At 43.4% G+C, this 22828-nt stretch overlaps 2 protein-coding genes across 12 annotated transcripts in view; both read right to left on the reverse strand.

Annotated features, from left to right (window-relative positions):
- Positions 1-1163: 1163 nt before the first annotated feature.
- On the reverse strand, positions 1164-3861 carry ppifa (peptidylprolyl isomerase Fa). Of its 2 annotated transcripts, XM_030441718.1 has the most exons (6): positions 3602-3861; positions 3464-3494; positions 3263-3351; positions 3078-3174; positions 1820-1895; positions 1164-1702 (listed from the first exon to the last, which is right to left on the reverse strand). In XM_030441718.1, the coding sequence occupies exons 1-6, from the start codon at positions 3746-3748 to the stop codon at positions 1567-1569; spliced, it is 576 nt and encodes a 191-aa protein (XP_030297578.1). In that variant the 5' UTR covers positions 3749-3861; the 3' UTR covers positions 1164-1566. The 2 variants fall into 2 exon arrangements, with proteins under 2 accessions (XP_030297578.1, XP_030297579.1); XM_030441719.1 differs by lacking the exons at positions 3263-3351; positions 3464-3494 and having other exon boundaries at positions 3602-3838.
- A 3704-nt stretch (positions 3862-7565) lies between these two features.
- zmiz1a (zinc finger, MIZ-type containing 1a) overlaps positions 7566-22828 on the reverse strand; it is a 108483-nt gene continuing 93220 nt past the window's right edge. For 6 of the 10 annotated variants that reach the window (XM_030442056.1, XM_030442055.1, XM_030442058.1 and 3 more), the window contains 19 exons: positions 19191-19326; positions 18012-18038; positions 16318-16432; positions 15968-16188; positions 15659-15860; positions 15246-15527; positions 14449-14628; positions 14264-14332; positions 14010-14175; positions 13740-13881; positions 12606-12816; positions 12355-12460; positions 12012-12172; positions 11854-11921; positions 11683-11751; positions 11308-11591; positions 10784-10977; positions 9417-9692; positions 7566-9167 (listed from right to left, as the gene is read on the reverse strand). In XM_030442056.1, coding sequence (XP_030297916.1) covers positions 9060-9167; positions 9417-9692; positions 10784-10977; positions 11308-11591; positions 11683-11751; positions 11854-11921; positions 12012-12172; positions 12355-12460; positions 12606-12816; positions 13740-13881; positions 14010-14175; positions 14264-14332; positions 14449-14628; positions 15246-15527; positions 15659-15860; positions 15968-16188; positions 16318-16432; positions 18012-18038; positions 19191-19326 — 3017 coding nt within the window. In that variant the 3' untranslated portion in view covers positions 7566-9059. Of the gene's footprint in view, positions 9168-9416; positions 9693-10783; positions 10978-11307; positions 11592-11682; positions 11752-11853; positions 11922-12011; positions 12173-12354; positions 12461-12605; positions 12817-13739; positions 13882-14009; positions 14176-14263; positions 14333-14448; positions 14629-15245; positions 15528-15658; positions 15861-15967; positions 16189-16317; positions 16433-18011; positions 18039-19190; positions 19327-19425; positions 21013-22828 lie in introns of those variants that run through there. The other 4 variants (XM_030442057.1, XM_030442059.1, XM_030442064.1 and 1 more) reach the window with 3 other exon arrangements.

Here is a 22828-nt window from a genome sequence, read left to right on the forward strand (position 1 = left end):
GAGGTGTTCTCTCTGGAGTTTGATTTCAGCCAAAAGCAGCACACTGTTTTCTGAGAGCTCCTGTCTGTATAATATTCATTACAGAGAGTATATGTTTCCATCGTCATGGGGCTCTGGGTCTCTGAGTGCAAGCTTACGCAAGACTCAAGCGTATAGATTATGATAAAGAGGTCTTTTAAATGGATTAATTATGGTGGTTGTGTAACACAGAAAGAGCAGACACTTGTAAAACGTTTTCCCTCTGCATGGAAGTGCTGAAAGATAACAGACACATCGAGCTGACAGGACTCGATTTCAACACCTTGTGTCAAAGTGCGGACAGGATAACCAAAACGCACACCAAAAAAAGGACACCCGCTGACATGGGTGCTGGGTGATAAAAGTGGACATTTACGGCAGAAGAACCAGCTTGTACCAGTTGTAAAGATGTCATTGTTTTTCATGTGTATTAAACGTTGGCCGCAGCGCCGGCGCCTTTGGAGCCAAGTTTCCATGCACAATATTGGACGTGCATTCCAAATAACTAAAACTAAACCAGAGGGTGGGGGACCCAAATTATATCAAGTTTGTTACAACATCTCTAGCTCAAACAGAGCGAGGGCTGAGAAGTCTCTATAGCAACAACGTAATCTGAGAATTCAAACAAACGGTGGAAGGTCAGCGCGCATATGGTTTCATTTAGGGGCAAGAGCTGCTTTTTCACTTCCCTTCATTATTTACTTTCATAAAGTATTAGCTCGATAAGCAGCACCACCCAGTCTCTGGCTTTCAGACATGTCCTGGCCTCCTTCTCTCTCTGCCTCCCTCTCCTTCAGACGCTGTGTTTCACATAAAGAGGCAGCGAGAGGAAGAGCAGCCCACATACAGGCTGAAGACATTTTCAGGTTCCTTCATGGCTCCAGCAGATTTAAATCATCTGCATGCACTGCGTCCAGTGAGGCTGTAGCCCACAGGCCCTTCATCTGTCAACTGCATTCGTGTGAGCTTTCAGCTCTGCTGTAGGTGGATGTCACATGATGTCACATCCTGCTCTGATGGACAGGAAGTCGGTCGTGCTGCAGAGCCAGTGTCTAAAAAAAGCAGCTGGATCGTTTCCAGGAAGCCTTAAAAACCATCAGGGCTGGTGGCACATGAGAGCAAATGTCCTGTACAGGCACCAGAGCTAGTAAAAACCTGAAAATGCTCATTTATTTGGCAGTAAACGGAGGGTAATTGTACAATAAGAACATTTTACATAGTGGATGGCTTAGAATACAAAGTAGGTGGGTGAGGTTAAACCATAGGAAAGCTGGCATGTGTAGAAACTTGCATAAAAATGTGTCAGTCAGTGTTAATTTATGAGCAAACACAATATAAACATTTCATACCTTAGTTACAACACAAAATAGTCATTTTAAAATAATTTCCAACAGTAAAACATCATCAGTGTATAGGAAAGAACTGAATCACCTGCGACCTTTCCACCTTGGATCATGAGGTCATGATCATGAGTACCGGCTGCGACATGAAAGTAAATGGTAAATCTTTGCATCCGGAGTCATCCGACAGTCCACGTGTGTCCAAGTGTTATTTGACCTCCCCACAGTCAGTGATGACAATTTTCTTGATCACACCACCGTCATGCAAACCAAACGATTCCATCTTGGTGACCACGTCCATGCCTTCCTTCACCTGCCCGAACACCACGTGTTTACCATCAAGCCTGTCAGAAAAAAAGGGAGAAAAAGTGACTTTAGTGACCGGCGAGTGATTCAATTTTGAGAGGACATGTGGAACAGCTGAGATAACAAAATACAAATGTTCCGAAAAAGTATTTTACCATTCAGTTTTAGTCGTGCTGATGAAGAACTGGGAGCCGTTGGTGTTTGGCCCTGAATTTGCCATTGAGAGCGTTCCTGCAGAGATCGAAAAAGCCAACAAGTAAATCAATTAAATGCGATGCAGTCAAACAAGATCATGACCTCCTTTTACCACCGAGCCAAAGAACATTCAGGCCCTTGGCAAAAGAGAAGCACAACACGAATCAACAACTGCGTGAGGTGAAGGCCTGTTTATCTTTTTTTCTGAAACTGACGCAAATTGTGATTATGCAACACTTTGAAACAAATCACCCAATAATGAGCATGTGGATGAAGTTTATTCAAGATCAGTTATTTTGATTAGTGCATGTTGACTCGCAACAAAAGTAGGTCATTCACCTGGGGATTGCAAAATCCATATAAATGGCGGTTTTGGTGCTGCATGAAATTGGGCACTGCCACCTGGTGGAGAGGCAGCTGTATTAAGATACAGACCAAATCTGGCACATTAAACTGAGGGCTCTTCTTATTTCCTTATCTTGTGCCCTCTTGAACTTCTCTCTCCTCCGTCCCCCTGCCTGTGACCTGGAAAACGATCTCAGCATGTCATATTAAAAAGATGTCTCACTTCCCAAAATGCTGCTCGAGGACAGGGGAGCGAAGAGAGAGGAGGCCTGCTGGAGGAGCCGAGTGAAGATGCACGGGTATATCCTTTGTGACCAAAAGAGACAGTTTTACCTCGATATTCATGTGAAGTTATGCCACACTGGGAATTGAATTTAAAGTAAATAGAGAATTTGTCATGAACACTGTTCTGCTCATGTGTAAGAGATGATAAAACACAGCAGTAGGCTATAACAAAACATTGGAAGATCCATCATCATATTTAATTGATGTCATGTTAAAACACTGCTCTGAAGCAAGGATGTCTCAGTTTTCAAAAAATGTTGCCTCGACTCCTCTCCCCTTGTGCCTCTTCTTTGCCTCCTCCGTTTGCATTTAATTTGGGAAGGACTTAGGCGCAAGGAGAGGAGGCGAGGATAGGAGGCGAGGATAGGAGGCGAGGATGCGCAGAAATAAGGAGACGGTTGTGAAATGTATACCAGACAAGAGCTGCAATTTCCCATTTCTTTATTGAACAATTCAGGGGATGATTATTGTTCCGTGGTTTGTCTTCAAAATGTCAGAAAATAATGTACATTTTCAAAATCCCCATGGTTGAGACACAGGTATCATCAACTTAAACTTCAATGTGTGACTGAGGTTGTGGAGATGTACCTGGACCAGTGTGTTTCAATTTGAAGTTTTCATCTTTGAACGTTTTCCCGTATATAGACTTCCCTCCTGTGCCATTGTGGTTGGTGAAATCTCCCCCCTGCAACAGAAAACACATCAACAACGGACCACATGATGAACACTTTGCACATTATTATATTATGCACCATCCTCACTGTGGGTCTCACCTGACACATGAACTCAGGTATGACCCTGTGAAACACAGACCCCTTGTATCCAAAGCCATGTTCCCCAGTGCACAGGGCTCTGAAGTTTGCTGTGAATGAGTTTTTTTAATTAACATGAAAAAAAATCCAGGGAGGGTGAGAGGTTCTTTAAGTAGTTCATACAACACAAGTATGTTAGCTGAGAAGAATAAGTTGATATACCTGCAGTCTTTGGCACTACATCTGCATTCAACTGCAAGATAACACAAATCACATTCAAACAAGTCAAGTGTTGACACTAAGCAATGCCCTTATCAGTGAGTACAGTGACAGGCTAACGCTAGCTAGCTAGCTAGCTACCTCAATGATTATTTTTCCGAGAGGCTCACTGTCAGCCTCGACGTCCAGAAACACGACAGGGTTCTCGGAGGGACCTCCAGAGGAAAACAGCTTCGCAGCGGCGATGCCTGCCGAGCTGTACTTCATGCGGTTTTTGACTTGTAACATCGCTGCTCAGCTGACAGGGTGAGGGGGACCTGCAGGCCATGGGTGCTGCTGCCGCTGTTTACATGTGACGTCACACAGACCGCCAGTCACACAGCGACGCCACGTGGCAGAACCAGGAAGTGAAAGAGCTTCATTTGAGTGGATCCGCTCTGTAGGTGTTGTTCAGGAGTTTCTGTGTATAGTTCGTCATCATGTGAGGAAGTGTATACTCAGGTGACGTGGTAACAAAGCCACCTCCATGACAGCTGAGCATCGTTAACCGGGAAGGCCAGGAGAAGTGGCTGAAAGCTTCAGAAACAGAGGAAGTGAAACTAATATGAGGATTTTAATTTACTCACATCAAGATTGAACCATTAAGCTCAACTTTAAGTTTTTTGAAAGACAAACTGAAGCAGTTTGATTTAGGGGTAGATCTATTGTTGGCCTAGGCTGATTATAACTGTAATGATATTAATGTTATTATTAATAAGCATTTTCCGATTATCAGTATTTGTGATTTTTCTGTCTGATTGCCTATAAAATAACCAATTAAATGTGCTGCTTTGGCTCTGATGCAACATCCTCTCACACTGGTAAAACATCACAGTCAATAGCCTATCAACACTGAATAATCTCAATCTGCAAAGTAACTGGTGACCAAATGTATCAAAGAAATGTAGTGAAGTGGCAGAAAAGGAAATACACAAGTACCTCAAAAATGTACTTAAGTAGTTGACAACAGTACTCACTTGTACTTCAATTTACTTCATGACTAGTTGTTTGAAATTTGGACCTAGAGTTTCATTTTTTCTGCAAATGAAAATCTCTCCCAAATGTCGTTTTTTGTCTCCTTGATTTCTAATAATCGGTATCCGCCTTGAAATAGCCATATCAATCAACAACTTGTTATTATTCTATTTATCCACATCTTTATTTCTGTGTTTATACATCTACATAGCCTTCTTCATGATAATGAAGATGTCTGAGTGAACCAGTCGTTTCTGATATACTCAACAGAAATGTGAGGCTGTTGGGATAGCTAATAACTTTTGCAAATTTGACAATTTGCTTCTCTCCTCCAGCCATATTTACATTTAAGGAAGCTGTCAACGAAAAAGGAGCTTTTCCAATCTGATATCGTTTGCATTTGTTTCGTTGCGATTTGCATTGTTTCAAACTATTCACTGTGGTGACCCGCTCAGCTTTTAAACAAATACTTATTTGGCCAAAAAGGCTGTGCTGAACTTACCTGCATTCATGTAAGAGCAGGTATGGATGGTTTATGTAACTTCATTAATCTCTTTATTCTTCTTGTAAAGTGGTCATATTGTCAGTGAGGGGCTTCATGGAAATATAAATCTGTTCATAATCTGGATGTTACCCAACCCAAAACTTAATATATTACTTTGACATGCAGTGATGGCTTTGAAACTGCAAATGAATGGTTCTTTCTAATATTTCTAGACCAGGAAATGTTGAAGTAAATAAGTAAGTAAGGTTAAGTATGGTGTTTTACTGATGATGCCAGATGTTGCAAACGTTTTAACAAAAACAGAACTTCGCCATCAGCATCATTAGTGTCTGTATTGTGTTCTCAGGTACATTGAACTGACTCAGCCATAGAATAGAGAATATTATTTGTTATATAGTTATAGTTATATAGTGACTCAAACATTTTATTTTATTTTTCAGTATTCATTTCAGCTCACAGAATAAGACGACTCGCTGCTTTCTTCTCTTTCAACTAATTATCACAATTAGGCCTTTTTTTGTCACAGCTCACATTTTGACCTGAAAATCACAGGTCATAATGTTAACGACACCAGGACCTTGAAACTGGAGCAGCTGAATGGTATTCAGCCGTTGTTAATTTTTATCACTCACACCTGTTTGTCCTCCTGTGACGTGTCAAATTGTCCTCAATAAAAAGAGCCTAGTGGTTATTCTGCGATCTCCCTGCCTGTAAAACAAACACTATAAAATGTGGAATGAGTTTTTAATTATTGCAGTGTCAAATTCTGCGGATATTTACTTTAGTGTCGAAGACATTCATCATTACAGTCCTCTTTTTGTCGAATATGTAATGATTTAATGGGCCACATGCTGGTTGCTCTTTGTATGTCAAAAGACACAGAGGCCATTACTTGTGTTTCATCTGAATACATATTTATTAGATAAATATTAGGATGTCACGTCATCTAACTACATACAGATTTGCAAGACTAAAAATCACAATGTTTTCTGACCAGTTTCGAATATGAAATGATTGTACATAGAATGTACAAAAACCAAAGAGACAACTGCCACTTGTTGTGCCAATCACTTCAGACTGTACCTTTATAGCATGTTTTTTTTTTGTTTTTTTTTTGCCAAATTGCATAAAAATTATAAATTTGACAAAATCTTTTACAAACTGTAAATTTGGAAACAACCCTCGAGAGCCACTCGAAGCTCAATGTCTCCAAGTCCCAATTATACCTCAAAAGGTCTGAATAACTTTGTAGCACCTTTATAAAGTACACAGGTAATAGAGAAATACACAGAAGTTTAATATTACACAAAGGAAAAATGTCTTTTTTTCTTGGAAACCCCGTGTGGAGGGGCACATAAAGTATCTTACATAAATGAACAGGCGTGGTTAGAGAGGTCTGCACAGACGCAATCAAACACAGACTCATTTTGCCAATTCAATGTCTGACAGGAGGATGGAAGCTTTACAAATTCTAAATACACTATGCACACTCCCCCTGGAGAAAATGAATACATTTCTGTTAATGTGTCTCTATTTGTCATTTACATTATATACACGTACATCCCCGACCCCACCCCCCAGCCCCCTGCCACAACCTCCCCCCTCGTAATGCAAATAGAAAGGGTGGAGGGGGGGTCTCCCCCTAAATTTCATTTTACAATATTAATTGCATTCTCTTTTAAATCCTCAACTCAATTTCGGACGTCTGCAATCAGACAGTACAATTTGTGTCGCTCAGATTACTATAGACGTGATTCTGTGAAAGGTTACACTTACAGTTACACACTGTGTAGGGAAATAAAACATCCCAATGCGGCAGTGCATTGTCTTCAACAAACATACAGACGAACACAAAAACAACACCTGATCCTTCAGCTGTGTTATATGCAGGTGATGTGATCAGTTTTGAAGATCAGTATTTGGTTCTTCAAATCTCAAATGGGGGGGGGGGGATTTTAATCCGACAACATACAGTATACTTTAAATTCATGAACTGTACTGCATAAAACTGTGTAAACCAAATTATAGCTGTCATAAAAACACGGGACAAAAATAATAACTTAAAACAATATAAAATGTGATGGAACTACATACATTTCTGCTAGGTATGGTTATCCCAAAGCTCATGATCAGGCCTCAAAACAATACAGAGGACATTTTGCACATTCTCACTTTAAATAAAGAGGAAGAGGTCACTTGTTCCGATAATGAAAACAAATCATTTTTTGGAGAAATTTAGACCTGACCCGACAGATTTTTCTATCAAATAAAAACGGGGGGGGAAAAAACCCTCTTAAACCTGCCTGCAGAGCAACTTAAATATGTCTTTCCACTGATGCATTGTCACAGGGTCATGGAAAAACTGTACACAATACACAGGTACTCAATACAAGGCCGGTGAGAGTGCATTTGGATCAATTTGTTGCAATATCGGACTGGTTAGAAGGGACTCTTGTGTGTTTGTGAGTGTGTGTAGTCCTCGACAGACATACAGTACCGTGTAGTTGCCAGTAATAGATAAGTACAGTACTGTACAGTCACAAAGTATTCACAAAAAGGGTATATACAACAGCTCTGGATACACTGTTGGATCATGCAGGATGTGTTTTTTTTCTTTTTTTTCTTCCCAAAAAACGATGCAGTTCAACAGTAACAAAACGACAAAAGGAAAGATCAGTACAATCACACAGACGTTTCTATAAAATACAGTGATTTAAAAACTTCTGCAGACGCCTGTAGGATGTTACACCAACATAATATCCAGGCCTGGACACCTTAGAAAAAAGGTGAGGACAACTTTGGTGACGTGTAACTGATTAATTTCAATGTGGGACAAAGATAAACAAACATGAAAAGGACAACGGTGATAAAAAAAGAACAAAAAAAAAACAAAAAACAACAACCCCAAAACAAATGATTTTAAAATAATAAATATAAAGATGACAGAAAATGATTTGATCAAGCACGTTTAGGCTGGACAAAGACAACAGGAGCCATTGGCACACATGCACTTGAGAACAAAATGGTGCTGAGTTTGATGAGGAAGAGCGAAAACATTACAATAAATACAACAAGAACGACTGCCGACCGGCTGGAGGAGGAGAACTGAGTGGATTGTTTTCTCTCTCTCTCTCTCTCTGTCTCTTCCATCCAGTATTTTTCTTCCCTCCTCCGTCTCAAACGTTCTCTCCCCGCTGTCTTTCACATACGCTCGCAGGCAAACAAAAGAGGACACGTAAACATACACACACACACACACACACACACACATATAGGTATATATACACACACACACACTCACACACATGCACGCCACATTGCACAATGTGCGCTCGTTTCCTCTGTCGACACTGGAGGACGTTTTAGCTTTTCCTGTCAGTGCTCGGATTCTGATGATTCCAGTTATTCATCTGTCTCTCTCTCTCTCTCTCACACACTCTCTCTCTCACACACACACACACACACACACACACACACACACACACTGAGAAGTCCGGGTGTCGAAGGGCATGGCATGTGCCAAAGTTTTGGAAGAACACATTTCAAATAGGTTAAAAACACTCTTACAAGACAATGTTTGTTTGTTTTTTTCACGATGGGAAAATTAAAATCAAAAAAAAACAAAACAAAAACAAAAACAAAGCTACAACACTTTTCTGTCTCTGCTCTGTGTTGTTTACACATGATGATTATAGCTGCACAGTTTTCAGTTGAAAAGTCACAAATATCATATATGTATATATATAATATCACTTTAGTGCCCGCCAACATGGCTGTAAATGGTGTGTTTTTCCGAGTCAGGCGGTGGAACTGGTGCGTGGAATCTTTACACAAGGAAATAAAAAAAGGGAGTGCGGCGATCCTGCTTTCTCCCTGCGAGTTCCCAAACAGGCGCCTCTTTTTCAGCTCCTATGCCACACATTATCTGTTGAGAGACCGTGTGTGTGTGTGCGTGCGTGAGCATAGGAAGCCGCTTGAAGTGTCGACAGGAGGTCGGTGAAGTGTCTGTGGACGGACAGTCAAACGCGTCACTACTCCCGTTTAGGTGCAAGAGGGGTTTTGTGGGGAGGGGGAGAAAGGCTAGTTGTTCTCGAAGAGGGAGAGGAGATCGTCGTTGCTGTTGCTGGGGAGGTCGGGGGGGTCCAGGTATGATAGTAACTCGTCTGGGTTGGCCAGCTCTGGAAGCAGCTGTGGGTGAAAAGAAGAGAGAGACGATGAGTGGCGTGGCGAAACAACCTGAAAAGATATTTATCTTTCTACTGCCGGATGACTTTCAATCATGCTCAAGTGTGCACATAAAGACAGCTAGCGCTGCTCAGAAGCAATCTGAGAGTCAAACACAAACATAGCACACAGCAAAGAGATGAGAGCAGCTGCACCAGACAATGTTAGCTGTTAAAGAGGAAGCTCATGGTGCCCAAGGGCGGGCACACTTACATCCAGGGAGGGTTCGGGCATATCCTGGGCTCCCTGACCCATCTGCCCATCTGAGGAGGGGTTAAAGTTCAGATCGCTGTGCGGGTGACTGTTCTGCCCAGGCTGCTGAGGCTGCGGCTGCGACTGGCGTGGGGGCTGCGATGATTGGCCGCCGTGATGCAAGGGCGGCCCTGACTGGCCACTGTGATGTAAGGGCAGCCCTGATTGGCTGCCGGGGTGGGGAGACACATGCAAGATCTGCTGCATGGAGTTATGGGACTGATCGGGATGGGACATCTGCAGGTGCGAGAGGGGAGACAGAAAGCCAGAGAAAGGAGGAGAGAGAGCGAAGGAGAGAGTGTTAAGAAGGAGGAGGAGGAGGAGGAGGAGGGGATGCGTGGGAGGAAAGAGAGGAAAAGCGAAATGAGTTCCAGCGTGAATAATATGGAACAGGCCTTCTAAATGGAAGCTGTGATCAGCAGACATGTACAGCTGCAACATTATACGGTGACATGAGCATGTGGGCATGACTGAGCACACATGCTGGCTAGAGGCGCAGGCTGCACCTTGTTCAGACAACAAATCTGAGGCTCCTATTTCAGCGTGGCACAGATTGTCTGGAGACTTTTCTCTGACGAACTATGGCAACGATTTTGCTACAGGACAAAAATGCTCAGCAGTAGATAAATAAGAGGCGTAAAAGTCGGACCAAACTCCTTTCTATTCTCAGACAGTTATTGGTGCAATGGCTTGAGAAAGAAAGCACACTGTGCAGTCAAATGGTCCCTGTCAGAGTTTTGATATTACTTTTTATATATGATGTTTACGGATTCATATTACTGCTGTCTTAATGTGTATTTTGCATTAGATGTTTAAGGGCTGAGCGGAGCTTAACTAATTTATATACGAGTACTTTAATCCATAGAGATGCATCAGTTTCTAGTTTTTTCAACCCATAAAGGAACACCTCATCTTTCAGTGTATCTGAATAATTCAAATTCTGAATCACTACATTTGAAGATACATGGTTTTGACTAAGCAGTAAAGGACAATCTGAAAAGAAACAAGTAACTAAAGCTGTCAGACAAATGTAGTGGGGTAAAAAGTACAATATTTGCCTCTGACATGATGTGACCCAGAAGGTTTTTGTTGTATTTATCTTATTCATTATCGATTTTATTCTATCAATTCATGATATTTTGTTAATTTCCATCCTTAATCGCCATAATCTAAATGTGCTTTTGCAACACCTATGAAATACAACGCCAGCGAGTATATTTTATCATAAAGTGAAAATACTCAACTAAAGTACCTTGAATTTGCACTGAAGTACAGAGCTTGAGTAAATGTACTTGGGTTGCATTCCGCCACTGCCCCACTGTACTCACCGCATCATTCATGCCGTGGTTAAGGGGCTTGTCCTGCGAGAGGAGACCACCAGGTCCATCTGGGGGATGGGAGAGCTGCGGGCCCTGGATGAAGTCATTCATGGGGGGGCCTCCTCCACCTCCTCCTCCGACTCCACCACCAGAGGGGTTCCCATGAGGGAAGTCAAAGTTCCCTTGGCTGTGGTAACTGTTGCCTTGAAGGACAAAAGAACAAACAGAGTTCTATCAGGAGGCTAAGTGCAGTTTGCTGACTCGTTGATCAATCCCTACTGTTGCAAAAAGTTATCTCTTCAAAGTGGGTTACATAACGGGATATACAAGCTCTTCTTTTTTTTTTACTGTTATCTAACATTTATCAAAGCAACGAGCTTACAACATTTTAAAACAGGTTCAGCACAAAACTCTCCTTGGGGCTGTTTCTTTGTTTAATGCACTGGAGGCACATCAGTAGTTTTAAAATGCAAAACAGCTCACTTTCCCAACAAATGTATCTACACAGCAGGATCCTGGCTGCTTTTCTTTACCTGCTCCGGGGTAATCTCCCCCGTTGCCGCTGCCATGTTGACCAGGGTGAGGGGGGTAGGGGCTGGGGCCTGGTCCGTGGCCAGGACCCGGTCCTGGGCCGGGGCCAGGCCCTAGCTGGGCGATCATCTCCATCACATTGGGCATGGTCATCTGACTGGGGCTCATGGTCTTAAAGCGCTTGGCAAGTGGTCCGTCGGGGTCCTCTTTGATGTGTAGCTCCGACTTAATGGGGACAGGTCTCCAGCTACATGTCGGGTCTATATTGACCTCCTCAAACTCCGAGCTGTTAAAGGAGAACGTGTGTTTTTTTAATTTTGAAACAATGGACTCAAAGCCACGTCTGGATTTTAGCAGCAGAAAGAGAGGCAGCTTACTTTTGGATGGCATTAAGGATTCCCCACATGTACTGATCCACCTCCAGACCCTCTAATAATGCCGTTTTACTGAAAGGAGAAAAAAACGCATTGCACACAATTAATTAGACGCGTTCCATGTTCGTAATTCCACCTTCACACCCCCCTCAAACAGAACAACCTCTCACTTACTTGCACACAGGACACCTCCATGTCCCCCGCTCACAATTGAGCTGCAGGTAGGACTCCAGATCAAAGCACTGTAGAGAACAACGTCATGATCCGTCAGAATGATCTCTCCCTATTTCATGAGCGATAAAGTTTAGACGCCTCTTCAAATCTGAACAAACCTGGACATGTTTGCAGTCGTGCCCTCGCGCGGGTAGCTGGATGCGTCGGAAGGTAATGGGACATTTCAGCGACACTTTAATGGCCGTCTGCTCCACGCCGTCCTCCCCGTTGAGAGTGGTGTTACCTGCGGAGGCTGCCACGCTGCTGAAGTTCCTCTTGACTAAAAAAAAAAAACAAAAAACAAAGTGTTTCAGAGGGAGGGGATTACTTTGTGTACACTTGCTGGTGCACTTCAAGACCTATTTCAAAGCAAACCATACGGAGAAACAGGTGTACGTCTGTGTAATTAAGATGTACTTATGCATATTAACTACACTGAAGAGACAAAAAAACGAGCCGTACTCTTGGTGATGCAGTGTTCTGCAGGAAGGAGTCTTTTCTTCAGGAGCCCCTGGAGGACGGAGCGCACAGATGGCCTGTGGACCAGCTGCAGCACGAACAGGTGGGACTGCAGAGCAACACGAGAACATAAGAGACAAACAGTCTATTTAGCAGAGCGCATACACTAAGTCAAATCATCTGTGTGACGATCATCCCATCTGATCAACTCCGCTGAGCGAAAATAAGCGCAATTCCGGTACTGTTGTACTCACACAACAGCAGGCGGTGACTGTGATCTGGATGGTGTTTCTTCCAGGTTGGCATACGTGTTTCAGGTGCAGGGGCTTGTGGGAGGTTTTGTTGTCCCCCCTCTCGATGGTGAGCGGAGTGGCGTTGACGCTGACCTGGACGGAGGCGGGCCAGTTGGTGTTCCCCTGCCTGTCTTCATGGTGGTAGCATTTGAACTGCAGCTCGAGGTCCGACCTGGGGGAGCAATAGGACAAAAAAGGAGAGACCAGATTTAATATGCTTGTGAGCATTTAGCTTAAAACTATCGCACTCTCTTATCCTAATAGAGGAAGTAACGGATGATGAATAGCTGACTGATCTTTTTGTGCCTAAACAAACTAAATAAAGAACTTCTCTTTGTTTTCACGAACAGACTGAACAGGCATGCTTGAATAACACAGTTTTACTTTACTGCAGTCAAATCAAACGACGAAAATAATTGAAAGGCATTTAAAACACATACATATTCATTCTCTATCGCTCCGACATCTGCTAGGCATCCGAAAGAGCCCCACAAATAGATATACAACGATGAAAGTATAACAGCAATAACTGTAATTGTTTGGGATACATGTTAGTAGTGATGGAACACTTAGCTAGTCATTTTTGAGAATATTCTGCTTAATACATAGCACGAGTAATTAAAGCAACAATATCTGATATTACTGGACACATGGTAGAACTGTCTTAACCCTGAGTGACCAAAAGTTCCTTTAAGAACGGTATGTTGAGGATGTTTTATGTCACATGTCATTGTTCAGTATTCAGTATCAGTATTCCCTGAGTTTGTGGGAGACTATGCCGGTGAGTTTCTGGGTCCTCCCCCAAGAAAGTCGTTTTTAATTAATAACATGCAATTCCACATCCCTTTAGAGCAGTATTAACACCGTATGAATGACAAAAAGAAACACTACAGCTGATAACCCAATAACTGCTACAGAAGTCTGCTGGGGTCTAATTACATCCATTAGATCCATTAGATCCGTGCTGCTTTCCACAATGATAATACAATCATTTGGCTTTATTATGGCAGGGAAAACTCTGTGATGGCGGTGCAGACTGTGCACTAATAGGAGTGCAAATACACTGGAAGTGGAGGCTTTATGAGGCGGTCCTACCTCCACATGAGGGTCTGGTGGACGGAGGGTCGTAGGTGGAAAACGTGGTTACTGACAGCCAGGTTGTGCTCCAAGCGGAACGGCTCCAGCACCACTCCATCCCTGACTGGGAACGTCAGCCGCAGCTCCTCGTTGGGGTTAGCTGAGTGGGAGGGAAAAAAACAGAGGGTTAACTTTGAACTATCGCTGGTTAAATCACACAATCCGGGAGATGGGTATTATCCAGTGCTTCGCAGGAACTAAATGTTTGAGAGCTGCAGGGACACTCACTTGGAGGGGGCGGTAGGGCTGTCATATTTGGTTTCATGTCGGGTGGAAACGGGGGCTTCACATCCTGGTTTGGCGACAGGTATGGAGGAATACCACTTCCTGGGGTCATAGGGGGTGTGGGGTTACCAGGCACCGGGGAGTGGGGGTAGTTGCCGGGCCTGGGGGGCTGTTGAAGGCAGGAAAGTGCAATAATGAAAACATCTGACAGAACTCACTTCACATGTGCGACTGGGTCGGATTTAGCACAAACATACCCCGTTGCCTTGGCTGTATGGGTATCCACCTCCAGAGAAGTTGGTGCTCTGACCGTTAAAGGGCTCCTGCTGCAGAGGACATAAAAAAAGGAACGATAAATATAAGTAATATTCTGTCTGTTCCAGTCTTGCACAGTGAATGCTGGTGTAGAAAATGGACGGATGAATAATGTGGCATAACAGACCTTATAGTACTGGCCCATGGGCATGCCAGGAGGGTACTGTCCTTGGCCCTGCTGCCCTGGCATCCTCTGGCCGGGGTAGTTGGGGGATGGCAGCGGCCTGGAGGCGTTCGAGGTGGGGTACTGCCCCTGCTGTGGTGGGAACTGACTGTTCGGCCCGTACTGCTGACCCGCGTAACTCGCCTGGGAGACGAAAGTTACAGGAAAAGGTATTACACATGTGTTTTAGGTGTTCATTGATACAGAGGGCTCCATTTTCAAGTTTTTATGGTTAAATATGGAATATGTGACTCATAGCATTCAAGTCTGATTTGAACAGAAACACAGTTTGTTAATAATTAGATTCCCAGCGGTCCCGTCACCTTGTCAGGAGATTTCAGTAATTATCGAAGTTCCACAGCACCTCTAGCAAAATGAAGCGCACGTATCACTTCTCCTGCTGCTGTGTGATGACTACAGGGGTTTAATCAACTGCACGGAAAAGATCTGACATTCTACAAGTTGTGGGAAAACTCGCTCCTTTTACAGAACATCAGTTTTTATTGAACTTGTCTCATGTGAATGATATGGTGGGGTAAGAGCCTTCCTTAATCATATTAATCTTGAGGCACATATCAATCTGCAGTAAATGAAAGGGGAACAACTCCCTTCTCCCACTGCGGCGCAAACACGTCCGTTTTAGTGCCAGAAAAACAAGCGTGGAGGCAAAGAAATAGACTTGTACACCCCAAAAAGTGCATACTCCCTTGTGCTGGCTTTGCTTTATTGTGTCGTTTAAATCACAGTATCTTTCCACTCACCTCTCCAGGATACGGCCTCTTCATCCCCTGCATGGGCATCCCCTGTCGAGGTCCTCCGGGATACCCTTGCTGTGGCATCCGTTGGCCGTGAGCGGCGAAAGGCCCCATGCCTGGGGTACGCGCCTGGTTCATGCCCATGGGAGGCCCGCTCATATTAGGGTTGTTCATGGCTGATCCCATGCTGGCTGGATTCATGCCTCCAGGGGGGCCCCGTGGGCCTGGCTGGTTCATGAACTGGCTGTTATAGGCCTGAGCGGGGCCCATTTGGAACGATGAACACATCTGGAGGCAAAAAAGAAGGTCGCAGTGTTTAATACGATCAGTCCGGATCTCAGGAAGGGGGTTGGATAATAGGTTCCTGTGTCTATTTCTATCTAATTCTGTAAACATCGATTAGCAAGTGTGCACTGTACCTGTCCATACTGGTTCATATCTTTGTTCTGGGTTTCCTGCAGAGCCGCTACCGTGGCTGTCGCCGTGGCTGTTGCAGTGGCGGCAGCAGCAGCGACAGCAGCAGCTGCAGCGGCGGCAGCTGGCTGAGTGAAGTCACCAGGAGGACGTGTGTGGGAGGTCATTCCCATACCACCTGGGGGAGCGTTTGGACCTCCAGAGTAACTGGAAAAAAAAAAATAAAAAAAAATAAAAAATCACATGTTTCAATCATTATAGTAAAAGTCACTGCTTGATTCTTTTTAAAAATAGAGCTGTATCCAGTCTCTTACCTCCCACTGTATCCCCCAGGACCTCCGGGGTAGCCAGGCCTGCCGTACATGCCCTGCTGCATGTACGGCTGGTTGGAGCCTCCTTTGTTTGGAAACTGTTGCTGCTGAGCACTGAACTGGGGTGAGTTGAGCCCTGCTGCGCTGGCAGACATACCTGATCCCATAGGGTTACCTCCAGGATTCATGGGGTTATTGCTATTTGCCATTGGGTTCCCAAGCACCTGGATTTAACAGGACACAACACGGGGAAATAAAATATCCATTAGGTTTGTAGAATAAACACAGAAGATAATCCTTTTGAGTGAAGAACTTATAATGAGAGAGCGGATGCTGTTCATGCATGGACATACCTGACTCTGTGACGTATTGGTCACACCCCACACTGTTGTAACCACAGACAATGACCCAGGGGGCTGGTTGGTGTTTTGTTGCCAGGGGACAGAGTCATAGGGAAAGGATCCATCACTGGAAAGTAGATCAAAACAAGAACATGTGCCTGATGTCACTTGGAGTTTGGACCAGCTAATAAAAGAGCCAACAGAAAGCCGACGGGGTTGCAAATCAGTCCAGAAATGTGAATAATTTGGGAATTCTTCTCGCCAAAATGTTAGGCAATTTGAAACGTTTGGCGTTCAGTTTCAAAACACGTTCGTCAGCCAGGATATGTGCTAATGGCTGCCGAGCGAGATGAGTAAAAAGCTCCAAATGAGCCGATAAGGAGTTGAATGCTCACACACACATACACACACACACACACGTAAAAACTAAATATGATTAAATGGTTTCTTTGAGTTGTTGATAAGTCTTTGGATGTGGCTAGGTAGAGAGCAGTTGGAATGTTTCGCATTCAGATTAAAACAAATATCAGGGCAAAATGTGAGAGTCTGTTACATATAATAAACAAGCTAATTCCTCATGGGGAGAGGCAAGTGGCCAGTGGAGTGGGAAGGAACTGCTGTTTTTGGAGAGCAGCTTGTTTTCGCTCAGAGGTCCGCTCTTGGAATGGCCGACGTGTTCAATATTTCCTCATAAAGGCACAACAGTATCCCATGATCCTCAGCAGAGGCAAACAGGACTGCTGGCTAACTCCGAGCTTTCTTTCAGAGAGAGAGAGCACACAGTGTTCTCCAAAGACATTACTTCACAGCTCCCTTCCCTGCCGGCTTGTCGCTCCACCCCAAATCACCTCAGCTCCACTCGATGTGAACCTGGCTCTCGTCCAAACCCGTGGAAATCCTGTGTGTCTTGTGCGCTGAATTCAAGATAATACCTTAATAAAGACCAGAGCCACAAACTGCACTCAGTTTCTCGAATATACTACGGTGAACCTTGACACAATTTGTGAGAATGCATCATCCAAACATCTCGGGGAGGGGGGGGGGGGAAGCAGAGAAAAGGCTACCTTGAAAAGGCTCCAGGAAAATAGTGGCAGGTACCAATTTGTCTGTCATAAATAATTTAAAATCATTTACTGCAGACAAGCTTATAATTTTCTTTTCTTACATTTCTGTTCTCTGTCTGTCTCTGCTGTACGTCCACTCTGACACCTACATCTCCCAAGACGCGCGCACGCACACACACGCGCGCGCGCGCACACACACACACATGCACCTACCAACAGCACACATCTAAACACATACCACCACCAAACATGTATTTCATCTTGTCTGTTATAGTTATTTTAAGTATGTTGTGTTAACGTCTGTTTATCCACCTGTTGTGTCATTTTATTTTTCACAATAAACAATATACATACATTAGAATGCTGTGTAACATATCTGGTAGAATTCTATACGATTTATTTCACTGTTATTTTTTGCAAATTGCAAAAGCAACACGGGTTACACTGTGCAACATCATCACTACACGGTACATTTAGATTTAACTAAACTTATTTCACTGTTAATACTGTTTCACTGATAATAAAATGCTTTATAAACTATGTGTATGTATGTATATAAATATATATATATGTCTGCTGCACTCTGATTGTACTGGTGTCTATTAAACTGCTTAATTCAGGTTGGCTGTGTTTTAACCTCACCTCTGTTGGCTTCTTTCACATGATTGTCTGCAGTAACAGAGAAATGGCGGATGGCAGAGTCAAACAGTGTTGTGAAAAGTGCCCAAAAGTCATACTTGAGTAAAATTAAAGGTATCGCGTTCAATTATTACTTTTGTAAAAGTAAAAGTCGCCCGTACGAGCAGTCCTAAAGTATCTGATAGCAAATGTTCTTAAAGGTGCATTATGTAAAATTGGCCACCTCATTAATTGTCTAAACAAATTGAGGGTAACATGTCACCAGAGTAACCGCTATGTGCTGCTAACTGTAGCTGCCACCAGCTAGTTAGCCCATTTAGCTCTGCAGCTAACAGTCTGAACTGGGGTCACGGAGCACCGGGGAAGTGTTGGTGATCATACGGTGTATTCAATATAATGTATACTGGGCTCATCTAATCATTGGTCTAGCCGATGATCTCCGACTTGAGTTGGTGTGTTTTTCTTTTTTTTATATTTGACTGCAGATAAAATAAATAAAGCACTATTTTGGTTCTGATGCAGCATGTTGTCTTGAAGGTAACCATTAACTAAAGCTATCAACTAAATGCAGTGGATTTAAGGTACTATATTTGCTTCCAAAATGTCATGTTTAAGGATAAAGTAGCAGAAAATGGAAACTCAAGCAAAGTAAGTCAAAATTGGACCGCAGTACACTTCAGTATTATGCTACATTCTTTCACTTCTTTCTCACAAATGTAGCATCCATAGCAGGTAGCATTTTTCTCTTTGATATTGTGTAAATGTGGGACGGATGCAGCCCGGGGCTGATGTTGATTATCATATGAAAATATCTGAATCATGAAGAGGCTTTACTGAGAGTATCGAGTATCTGAACTAAATTCAACGGGGAATAACTTGGGAGTAAATGTCTGGAAACACCCATATTAACCTAATTTATTCAAATGCAAGTGACTCATATGAGACGAGTCACTCCTTTTATGCTCCACAGTTTTTGTGCCCTTGATACTTCTCTTTTTTACTCTTTTTTTTTGAGGGGGGGGGGGGGAATATTATGACCCACGGAAAAAGAAAGCCTCATTTCACTGGCAAGGCGCAAAAAGCAGTAACCTTGAGCTGAAGTCAGAGTCTGGCGGTTTAGTGTACGATAAGCTCGTCTCTTTGTTCATCTGACAGGAGATGTGTCAGAGGCTCCCCACTGACCTGTGTGTGAGGCCGGGCTTCATGCTGTTCATGCTGGGCTGCATGGGGACTTTTCCCTGCGGTTCGTTCTGCCTGTTCTTCTGGTGACGCAGCAGGAGGAGACGACCCAGCTCCTCGCACCACGACGACAGCAGGGCTGCGAGGGAAAACAGACACACACACATATGCAAATGCGTTAGTCTCCCATCAGCGCACACACACACACACACACACACACACACACACACATACATACACGTTTGGCTGCATGAACATGGGTCTGCTCTGGTGAATGTTAACGGCTCTATGTGCAAACGATCGCACAGAAAACAACTAGATTATCTTGTTTTGACTTTCTAAACGTCAGCCTCAAACGAATCGATCTCTCAATGGTGCAGTATCCTGGATCTCATGCCTGTTTCCTGAGCCTGAAGTTATTGCTGGAGCCTCCAGGGGGCAGCCTAACTCAATAAGCCCGCATTGATTATTTGCCTGTGTCGATTTCCCAACAGTTACATCACACCATCTCTACCTGCAGAGTAAAATATAAACTGAAATCATTCTCCAGCACAGAGGACCTCCCAGGTTTTTCTGCCACAGAGAGGGAGAGGCTGAAATGGAGCGTGAGAGAGACAGAGACAGAGTGATCGGGGTTTACAGATACCATCTATGTAGGAAGTAACAAACACTGCTATCTTCACTGCCTTCCACTTTCTACCACGTTTTTTTTCCTCCAACACTTTAAAACTACCTCTCATATCTCGAAGGACTAAATCACGCTGTGCGGCCTCTCTCGTCCTCTTCATCGAGTCGAGAGTAAAAAAAAAAGGGTACAACTGTTTTATTTTCTCGTGCCAATTTCCATCTTTGTTTCTCAAAAGCAAACCGACTCGTCTTTCTTGGATCGAGCGGTTAAACACGCTGCCTCCTGATTGAAGAAAGTTGTTATGACAAACAAAAACTAAAGAGCGACTACTGTGTTCGGCACCTAATTAAATAATTTAAGGTGCTATTTTTAGCGTCGTAGACCCAGATACAGAAGCTTTCAGGATGTGCCGTTACCAGGTTTGGGGTTTGTGCAAAGGAGAAGAGAAGAGGAGTTTGTGAAAATGTCGCTGCCCTGAGGTTTAAATGGCAAAATGTCTATTCATTTTGATTCTGAGAGCTACGATGCAATTTTTAAAATTTCTATACTTGGTTTATTTCCTACTTTTAAAACATGCCATATTTGGAATGATCCAACATTAAGTTACTGCAGAACACAAAGAAATTTTTACTTCTTTTCATTTTGCCTTCCAATCGTTTCAGCCGCCAGGAACGTACAGCCCGGTCTTACAAAATTGCTACAGGTGATCAAAATGTCAAGATTTGTTTGTCAAGTATCAGTTTATGAACTTTTCCGCATCAAGATATAATCTCTTGAATTGATTTTTTTCTTTCCTCTGTCAAAGTGCAATTTACCAGAGATTAAAACAAAAAACATGATTGTAAACACGAAATGAAATTGAAACCCTGTTTGAATTCTACCGGTCTCCAGTGGGCCGTGCCGTCTGTAACCCGAACTAAATGACTTAAGCTGATGTGTTATAACGTCTGATCCGGCAGAGTCACAAAGACAAACAAAAAAGGAGAGAAGGAGAAGAAAAAAAAAAGAGAGGAAAGGAGTGAAGAACAAAGCCGAGGAGCAGTAACATTTTCTTCTGGAGGGTGGAGAGCGCCAAGCCTCCTAGTTAAAGAGGAATTATTCCACCCTGCCATTACAGAGAGCTTATCTCCCCACTAAATCACCACCTCCACACCGAGGGACTGTCTCTTCAACTGGCAACCCACCATTTAGACCTAAAGATCAGCTTCGAGCTCAAGTGATGGAGAGGGAGAGGGAGAGAGAGAGAGAGAGAGAGAGAGAGGAAAGAAGAGGGCAGTGGTGACTTATCATATCAGCGTGGCTACGAGCGACCAAATCTAACAAGCGGCCGAGGCCAGGAGTCATTCATAATAGAGCGAGGGTCCGCTCGGGGCGACGTGCATATTTTAGCCAGCCTGGTACAGTGTACATGACCTTGTTTTCACCTCACGGTCCCCTGTGTTAAAATCCCTGCCAACACCATCACACACCCACAACTATGCTACCAGACTCCTCTCGATTTATCTCTTCACTCACCGTTAAAAAGGCCTTATCACGCGTTTCACCCGCATTCCTCTTGTCAAGTCTCAGACTTTCCCCTGAGAACTTCAAGCTCTGCTGTGATTAAATCTGCAACAATTAATCGATTTGTTGATTGGTTATCGACGCTTAATTTAATCGCTGACTGTTAATTTAATCGCTAACTACCCTGATATCTGATTTTAGCGAGAGAAAAAGTCAACTTTTTTCTCATTCCGGCTTCTTAAATGTGAATATTCTCTGCTGCGAAGCTTTGGGTTGTGTTTTTTTTTCTCGTAAACGTTGATGCATGATGGGAAAAGCAAAAAAAAACAGTGTTGTGTTAATGTGCAAAATGACAGAAGACATTGGCGTGTTATCCAGGACGCCCAAACAAATGTGCTGTTTACTTCTATCTGGTTAAAACTGCAGTGCCACCTTTTATGGTAATTATTTTGCCTTTTAATCGCGTGAATAATTGTCAGACTATTGAACAATGGCAATAACAATTAGTTGCAACCCTTATTTCGATCCATCTGTTGAAACTCATTAATTAAGATGTTCTGCTAACCAGAGGATCCGATGACAAAAGCACAGTCAACAAAAACACGAGAATATCACGTCAAAATCCTCCTTCATCTTTCCCCTTTATTCCCCATTTCATTAACACTGTTAACCACGGGAGTTCAACCACAGAATTTCTAACGAGGGCTCTACCTCGTTTAAACCGTATCGGCTTTGCATCAGAGGCTTCCACGGTCTCGGAAAAAAAAGCTCCAGAGTGTTTATTAAAACTGTAGGAAAGCAAACGAACTAATTCGAATCCCTGCGAAGCAAAATCCTGAGATTGATTTACAGCATCATGAAAGAGTAACCGTAGTTCGTGATGAGCAAACTCTGCAACAGGCGAGATCAAAGATGTAGCTCAGTGTTTTTGGGGGGGGAAGTGATTCTTAGTTCTTCCTCTTCAAACAGAGCGGGATGTTTTCATTATGTCTCTGCATGCAGTTTGAATGTTAAATGGCGAGCTTTGCTTCGCCCAAACACTGGATATCTAGCGGATCAAGTGGCAGCCCTGCAGAACGTCAGTGCTATTTGATATTTTTGATAATGCGTTGACATGACAGTTTACAGCTGGGTAAGAAAGTAGCTGCAGTGTGTTACGTCAAGCTTATCGGGAGCTGGCAGTGTTGCCTGAAGGCACCTTCTCCGGCACTGAGGGGTTTAGAGCTGTTGGTCTAATATTAATGATGTTTTCACCCTGAGCACATGCAAACAACACTGAGGACAACCAGCCTGTAGGAGCATGTGAAGAGCAGTCTGTTGTTTACATGTTGTATTTTGTTTTCCCTGTGTTTGTTTGAATATGGAAATAACTTCATGGTTAACTCGGACATGCCATCCCTCGTTGGATGTGTTGAAAGGAGCACTTACCCGACTCTGAGAGCAGAAGCCGATCCTAGTGAGAGTTTATGTAGGCTAATCTCACCACGCATACCTTCAAACGGAACATGCT

Source organism: Sparus aurata, chromosome 15 (assembly GCF_900880675.1).
Source record: "Sparus aurata chromosome 15, fSpaAur1.1, whole genome shotgun sequence".
Lineage (NCBI taxonomy): Eukaryota > Metazoa > Chordata > Actinopteri > Spariformes > Sparidae > Sparus > Sparus aurata.

Bases quoted from the DNA above. Each gene is read 5' to 3' on its own strand.
- ppifa (XM_030441718.1), bottom strand. From the start codon at position 3,748: ATGTTACAAGTCAAAAACCGCATGAAGTACAGCTCGGCAGGCATCGCC. The intron at 1,896-3,077 runs GTACATCTCCAC...CGATCTCTGCAG, and splicing joins ATTGAAACACACTGGTCCAG to GAACGCTCTCAATGGCAAAT. The intron at 1,703-1,819 runs GTAAAATACTTT...TTTTTCTGACAG, and splicing joins AGCACGACTAAAACTGAATG to GCTTGATGGTAAACACGTGG.